At 38.1% G+C, this 8,052-nt stretch overlaps 2 protein-coding genes across 2 annotated transcripts; both read left to right on the top strand.

Moving 5' to 3' along the window:
• The first annotated feature begins 1,561 nt into the window (after positions 1–1,561).
• p2ry12 (purinergic receptor P2Y12) lies at positions 1,562–3,433 on the top strand. The gene is made up of 3 exons (XM_071545357.1): positions 1,562–1,679; positions 1,955–2,218; positions 2,313–3,433. Exons 2-3 carry the CDS (start codon positions 1,967–1,969, stop codon positions 3,189–3,191), a joined length of 1,131 nt encoding a protein of 376 aa, XP_071401458.1. The 5' UTR covers positions 1,562–1,679; positions 1,955–1,966; the 3' UTR covers positions 3,192–3,433.
• A 2,073-nt stretch (positions 3,434–5,506) lies between these two features.
• LOC139666220 (P2Y purinoceptor 13-like) lies at positions 5,507–7,680 on the top strand. Its single transcript, XM_071545345.1, has 2 exons — positions 5,507–5,540; positions 6,689–7,680. Exon 2 carries the CDS (start codon positions 6,697–6,699, stop codon positions 7,678–7,680), a length of 984 nt encoding a protein of 327 aa, XP_071401446.1. The 5' UTR covers positions 5,507–5,540; positions 6,689–6,696.
• Positions 7,681–8,052: the final 372 nt, after the last annotated feature.

Below are 8,052 nucleotides of genomic sequence, written 5' to 3'. Positions count from 1 at the left end.
AACAGTGGTAACCACGGTGGTAATGACATAAAGGTCATGGGTCAGAGGTCGAAGGCCCAATAGGGTAGATTTCACCATTTTCCTATATTTTTGAGTATCAGTGTGGATGGGAAACTTTTACAAAATGGCATGAAAACATTAGTGTAGACGGAAACGCAAATGACAATGTTGTTTTCAAATTTACCCGGATTAGTGTGGACAAGGCCTAGATGTGTATTTCCATACATGTACTTGTTTTGCTGCTTCGGTGCCCATGATGCAGGACTAGTAATCGTCCATTTGAAAAGTTTGACATCTACACTCAAATTGATTGTTGACATGAAATAAAAAATGTACTTTTGAATATCGTTCAGCTAATTTGTGAGCTTTTAGATATAACATCATAACATTTTATAGGATGCAATCTTCACTTCAGAAATACTGAAAAAATAAAGTAACTACCAGGTAACGTTATTGTTTTTTTAATGGATACCCTGTTTTTAAAATCAATCTTGCACTGTTTTCACTTCAACTTTTTGTTTAAGTGTTCTGGAGAGGACAAGGTTTCTGTCTGTTATAGATTATTGTAGGTTGTGCTCAGAACAAGAAGAGAGACAACAGTTTGGGGAAGTTTCCATTGTTTCTAAGAGAAGAAGGCTGAAGGGTGAAGCCACTTAAATGGAAACAAACTCCTATTTCACAACCAGGAATTTGCCTTAGAGACACTGTTAGAAAACCTGACAGCTCACAGGGTCTGCGAAGGCAGTGAGTTCAAATTCTGAATGGGAGCGTGAGCAACAGGGAAAGTTTTATATCAGTGGGGCATCTGCCAAAAACTTCTTCACATTTTTCCACCATGGAACAGAAGGCAATATCGCCAGGATGCTTCACAAGCTGTTGGTTTTAAATAGCAGTGCATTGTATTGTTGCATCAAAACTGAATTCTAGTTATTTTGCATGCATCATGTCTGTTTACTGTTGGCTCTGCTTAAAGTTGAATATCAAACTGCTGAAATGTTTTTCACTTTGCTTCAAGTAATAATACAAATTTTTGCATTGATAGGAGTGAATACCCCAGACTATTGTCATAATTTTTCCAATTTTTGAGAATTTTTGAAGCCAAAAATGAAAATTATCTGAGGTGCAAATTAAGGTACATTTGCAGATATACTAGAAGCAATGGTAATGGATATTATGCAAAAAATGGCTACCAAATATAACTGAATAAGATGCCAAGCATTGGTCTGACAAATCAAATTTGATCAAAACAAGCATGACATATGAGTCACGCATCAGAAATGCATAGCATCCTTTAACAGCCATATAAACTTGTCTCTACTAGAGGATTCATCATAAAAACCACTGGTTGTGCAACAAGAGGTCTTAAGATAAGTCTCTGTGACCCGAAAACTAGACAATCATTCCACATGACAGGAAGCAGAAAGCAGAAGAGAAAGAGAAAGTCTTCCTGTGGCTTACCACCAGCATAAGTCCACACACACACTGACTGAAAGTGTCCAGTATTGTTTATTTCAGTGTATTTAACAGCGCTGCACCAGACAGATGGGTAACTTTCAGATGAGACTTGCAAACCACACACAGGACAGAGGGACCACAGAACGCCATAAGAACTGCATTGGGACTCCACTTGGACTCCATTGAAACTTAACAGCACCATTATCCTGGAACAAAAGTAACAGGTTGGTTACAGAAACTAACTTATTACACATCAGGACATATGTGCACAATATATGTACAAATTCTGAAGTCAAGTTTGAATTTTACGTGTTTTATGAATTTTAAATGTCTGTCTGCTGACATGCATGCTATATCTAATTTTAGAGATGAATCCTTTTATCCGTAAACAGTCATTCTATGACAGTATCAATCATCAATTCAAGATTTAAGTCAATTTTTTTAAAATTGAGTAATTCTGAGAAAATATTGAGAACAGCCTTGTCTTGTATTTTTTTAGAACTCTCTCTCCATGGACAGAAATGCAAGTTTCCTCCTGTCCCCTGGTCTTCATAACCATACCAACAGCAGTTGTTCCCGTGACAACATTCTGAAGACGGTGGTTTTTCCTGTCCTCTACTCCCTCCTCTTCGTGTTGGGGCTGTTGCTCAATGCTGTGGCTGTGTGGGTGTTTTTTCGTATCCCCTCAAAGTCTCACTTCATTATATACCTGAAGAATATTGTGGTGGCTGATGTCATCATGACCTTCACGTTCCCATTTAAGGTTGGTTTAAATTTACAAAGATAATATGTTGCACAAAGTTGAAATGAGTGTTTAAACCATAAAATGATGAAGGCCCAATACTGTGTTTCTCCAGGTGTTGGCAGACTCCAACATGGCATCCATTGGGCTGCGTGTATTTGTATGTCGAGTCTCCTCGGTTCTCTTCTACCTCACGATGTATATCAGCATCCTCTTCTTCGGCCTCATCAGCATTGACCGCTGCAGAAAGACCCTCTGGCCCTTCAAGGGGACCAATGCAGCCAGGTTGGCCCGTCGGAAGCTCCTTTCTGGGGCCATCTGGGGCTTTCTGCTGGCTCTGTGTCTCCCCAATGTGGTCCTGACACGTCGGACTCCCACCTCACCATACTTCAAGTGCAGCGATCTGAAGACAGAGGCTGGGCTATATTGGCATGAGGTGGTAAATCATGTCTGTCAAGTTATCTTCTGGGGCAACCTGGTAACTGTGATAGTGTGTTATACCCTAATCACCAAAGAGCTTTATAGCTCCTATTCCCGCACTAAGACCCACCACACTGGAGGAGCTACATGTAGAGCACCAGGTGGGAAGCCACGCCAGGCCAAGAGAAAAAGCATGAGTGCAAATGTGTTCCTAGTTCTGGCAGTGTTTTTTGTGTGCTTTGTGCCATTTCACTTTGCTCGTGTGCCGTACACCATGAGCCAGACTCGTGGGCTTCTCTTTGACTGCCAACTCAAACTCTTCTTCTTTCAGCTGAAGGAGAGCACACTCTGGCTGTCATCCCTAAACTCTCTCCTGGACCCTCTCATATATTTCTTCCTCTGTAAGTCCTTCAGGACCACCCTGTTCAAGACCCTGCAGTTGCCTCCTGGTACATGCAGCAGGCTAACAGGGAGAGGGTCAGATACAAATACAGGCAGCATCGCTCCGGAAGACTCGGGAATATGTAGAACAACTGCATGTGATAAAGGCTTGGTATCTGAATGTGGTATCTGAACGTGGTTCTCTTGGCAGTTAATGTGGCACAAGATTATGTTTCCCTGCTATTGAGAATTGGCTGAAATTCAAGCTCAGCCTTGAGACGATCATTGGAGGACAAACTGATGTATTTTCAGTCAACATGTTGAATGGGCCAGTATTCTGTCTCAGACAGACAGAACAAAGTGAACTGTGCATGTTCCTGCAGGATATTAGCGTTGATGACACAAGACATTACCGTCTTATGATTTATTTTTTTTTAACAACCTCAATCAGGATTGAAAGGATTCTTTGTAGCATAACTTGTCTTGATTTTTATTTTCATTAGAACAAACTACCAACTACAAAGTTAAACATGCAAAAATAATCAAATTTCAGTGCAATGCAGTGGTATGTTTATTATAATCATTATAAAAGCCAAAAAACACAATATGACATAACATTTACACTTGACAAAAAATATTGCGTTGTTTTGTTACTTGCTTGTTCTCTTCAAAGTAAAAAAAAAACACCCACATGACATTGGCATAACTGCATCATTAGCAAAACTGGCAAATGTGGAAATTGTTTTGGTTGATCTCTTTCTGTTTTCCTTTCTGTTCTCTAGTCGAGAGCATTTTTTTGGGGGGTACATTGGTATGTCATAACAACAAGAAATGTGGTGCATTCATTCACAAACTGAAAATATATCTCATTTCAAGGCCAAGTTGTGTTTGGTATAAACAAATCCCAGAATTGAATAGATGGCAGTGTGAAGGAAAGCAAATGTGCCGCTAATTTTTCTTGAACATTTCCCTATCATTAAGGAAACAAAGAGTATATGCATATGAACAAGTATGAAACAGACTGTGATTGGAAGATACTTCACACTGTGTGGAGTTGTTTGACAGCGATCTTTACAAACACACACTGCTAAGTTCAATCACATAATTCAAATAGTAACAGAGATCTTGTGAGCTTACTGTGGTGTCTGTCTTAACTTTTTGTATATGTATTGTATCAGACTATTACAGGGTGTGAGTCTAATATTTATGCAAGACTATCTAGAAGATACTTTACAAAAACACACACACACCTACAACAAACTTAATTACAGTGTTACAACAATGTAAATCAATCATTAATCATTGACTGATCAGTTTTTACTTTCTGTGTACCTATCATTTATTGACATCTAATTGCTAAATAACTAAATAAATAAAATACTTTATTTATATAGCACTTATCTGAAAGCAAAGTTTACAAAGTTTACAAAGAGCATAAAAACAAGGAACAGTAAAAGCATAAATGGAGAGAAAAGTTAGACGACACAATTAATAAAAAAAAGGTTTTAAAAAATGAAATATTAATAAATATTACAAATAAGAAATATTTTTAAACATAATATGATAATCTTTGCAGAGCTATCTCAGCCCCTCTTTTGGTAATGGGCTGTGGTTTTAATGACAATACTGTAGGACTATGTATTCTTTTCTTTACACTTCTCCTCCCTGGCCTCATTCTTGATGGAAGAGAAGCTTTGTTAGTCTGGACCGCTTCATCAAGATCATCAGACCATGTAGCAGGCTGATGGGTCAACATCTGGTCTCGGGAAAGTGATGTCTGCATCCGTCTGGGACCTACTGTATCTGTGTTCAGTTTGCTTTCATTACCAAGCTCACATTACAGTTTAATTTGTAAAGTTTACCATCAGCTTTGTTGTCCAAATGATTTATATTGGTGGTGAATAATTTACTAATCATTCAATTGTGTTTTTTTAATACACAGGATGTTATGTTAATAATAAGAAGCAATTTGTTTATATAATGGCTCATAAAATATAGTTATTATGTGTAATTGTTAAGGCTGAATGTACTATAAAGGAGAGATTTTATTATAGTAAACAGGTGTACCAACAGTATAGAAGATACATGTAAATACTTTACTTATGCTTTATGACATTTGCTGTAGCATTACATTGTCCAAAAAAAATAAAAGTTATCCTTTTGTGATGTTTTATTATATGTCTGACTGGTTAAGACAAGAAAAGCATCTACCATTCAACCCAACATGCCTAACTCTAACATGTTACAAACATGTAAGTCTTAAGATTAGACACAACGAACGGCAGAAAAAAGCATCCTGGATTTGATATTCAGATCTGCTACTGTAAAATGCTTCACTGTGGCCTGTAAATCTATGGTCCACCTCAATCCATGTTATTTGTATGCTTTTTAATTTTGTTTGTTTTGTTTTTTGTTTTTTTCCACAGGCAGCTCTCTGTCCATTGATTTGCATTTCTCAGGCTGAAGAGACTGACTACACATTTTCACTTTTTAGCTCTGAAGGTGTTAATTTCCCTGCTCAGTGTGGAGATAACCAGTCTTGGTGAGTGGCTTAATATATTTTTTTATTTTTTTATCAACTTTTTGAATAAATCAGGTTAATTCTCAGATTAGTTTGAGAAGTTCATTGAAGGGATCACTTTGTCATTAATTAAAGTGGATTAATGCTTTTTCAGAGACTGATCAACTGTGGTTAGAAAAAAATATATATCTGGATGCTTTGATTAAGTATCTATACCTTAACTTGTAATAGTTTGAGTAGAGCATTTCATGTTTCCTTAGCACAGCTTAATATTAACACTAGAGTGAGCATGCACTTGCCAAACATTTTAATGAATCTGAGCAAAGAAAATGGCTTTTCTTCAGCATAATTCTGAGATTGCAACTTCTATATTGCCTTCTAATGTTGTTCAGTGTTTTCTGTAATTGGTTAGTTTTTATATTTCTTGCCACCTCCCCTGAAACAGCACAAGTTACTTGTGTTCAAGACCATTGTATTGTGAGGAAACTTACCACACTACCTGATCAGTCTTTCATCTTCTCAGCCGTGGAGTTCAAGTACACAAGTAACTAAACCAAATTTAACATTGACCAAAAACAAAAAAAGGTCTGAAAGGTTTAGTGTGCAGATGGTCCTATGCACTGAATGTACAAAACATTAGGGACACTTACTGTTTTCATGAGGTACAATGATGAGGTGAATCCACGTAAAAGCCATTATCCGTTATTGATTTCCCTTATTAAATTTATACAAATTACAAAGGAGGAGATGTAGATAAAGAGAAGCAGACGAGTTAGAGAAGTTGTGAGACAAGTTGTGGATTGTGCAAAATAGGCAGCAATTCAGTATCAGGAAGATGTCTCTAATATTTTGTACATTCAGTGTATATTCAGTGTGTCTGTACGTGATGTTTTTTTTTGTATATGTTAATGTAAAAACAAATGTAAAATTTTCATAACTTGTGTCATTCAGTGTCCAAACTGGAGGTGTCATGTTCAGCATTCAGGATGCATTCAAATCCTCGGGTTGAGCATTCAAAACCAAATGATAAAAACAAATGTCGAACTAATGAACAATGCAAATCAGGTTCAACTGGGCAAGCCAGAAACATTTAAAGCATTTCCAGATAGCCTTCAATAAGTCAAACAATGGACTATACTAAATTTGCGTCTCTTTATTTTTTATTCCAGATTCTATAATGGCATCTAACAACACATCATACGTCTCCTCGGAATGTGCCCCCTTCAGCCATGACACCATACATGTGGCTGTCTCTGTCCTTTACTTCTTGTTGTTCCCCATTGCGTTGCTGCTGAATGGCGTAGCAGGCTGGGTCTCTCTACACCTCCGGTCCACCTCCACCTTCATAGTGTACCTGAAAAACCTGGTGGCTGCTGACCTGCTCATGACCTTAACGCTCCCACTAATGGCAGCTAGAACGCTCCCAGGAGCAACGCTTGAGTTAAAAGTCTTTGCTTGCCGTTACTCTGATGTAATCTTCTACTGCTGTTTGTACACAAGTATTACTGTAATGGGTCTTATCAGCCTAGACCGCTTCTTCAAAATTGTTAGACCGTGTGGGAGGTTGTTTGGGCAAAACCTGGTGTTCAGTTTTGTAATGTCAGCCTTGGTTTGGGTGGTGATGTTTGGAGGCACGGCACTGCCAACCATCATTCTAACTGATCAGATTCCTGGTAATAAAACAGGAGATCTCTGTATGTCCCTGAAAGGTCCGGCCGGCGTGACTCTTCACAAGGTTGTGGTGCTTTTCATGGAGTCTATTTTCTGGTTTGTCAGCATGCTGGTTGTGTTTTGCTACATCTGTATCACCAACAAGGTCCTGCAGTCCTTCAGAAACTCTGGGAGCAGCAACAGCCAGGGAAAGAAGAAAACCAAACTAAGAGTCTTCTTGATTCTCCTTGTGTTCTTTGTGTGTTATGTGCCTCTCCACATGGTACGGATTCCATTCACACAGCATGAACTCCTTGAAGACAGTGTCTGCACTAAAGTTTGGGTGGAGATAACCAATAACTTTGCCCTATGGCTCTCTACCACTAATGCCTGCCTGGACCCTCTTCTCTACATCTACCTGTGCAGGGAGTTCAAAGAGAAACTGGTTGATATGTTGAAAGCTAGAGGTATCTGTACTGAGTTAGGCGTAAAAGAGGATACTTCACAGTAGAAAGAAGTAATCTATTGGTCATCATATGGAATACCTTTAAGAATTTTGAGACATAAAAGATCTCAAATTGTGCATGTAGCTTGCTGTTTCATTTTATGGATTTGCGGTGAATGTTTGACAATGAAACATTCAAAACGGGGATAAATGGGAGAATAAGTTGCTTCTTTTGAACTTTAATATTTGTCTTGTACTGCCCTCTAGTGACTTTATGGAGATTAACGTCTATGGAGGCTTCAGCTGCACTATGGGAAACTGAAGAGAAACACAATACATCAGTGACATATATGATGCCAATTTTGATGTTGTAAAAATATATTAAGAATTATGTATTATGCTATTGTAAATTATCTGGGTCTAAACCTTTGTTCATTT

The sequence above is a fragment of the Centroberyx affinis genome, unplaced genomic scaffold (genome assembly GCF_046629955.1).
Source record: "Centroberyx affinis isolate AG114_WGS23_722 - 3 ecotype Tasmania unplaced genomic scaffold, CSIRO-AGI_Caff_v1 ptg004889l_1, whole genome shotgun sequence".
In the NCBI taxonomy this organism is placed as follows: Eukaryota; Metazoa; Chordata; class Actinopteri; order Beryciformes; family Berycidae; genus Centroberyx; species Centroberyx affinis.
The sequence above is the reverse complement of the archived record's forward strand: the minus strand, read 5'-3'. Positions and strand labels throughout refer to the sequence as shown.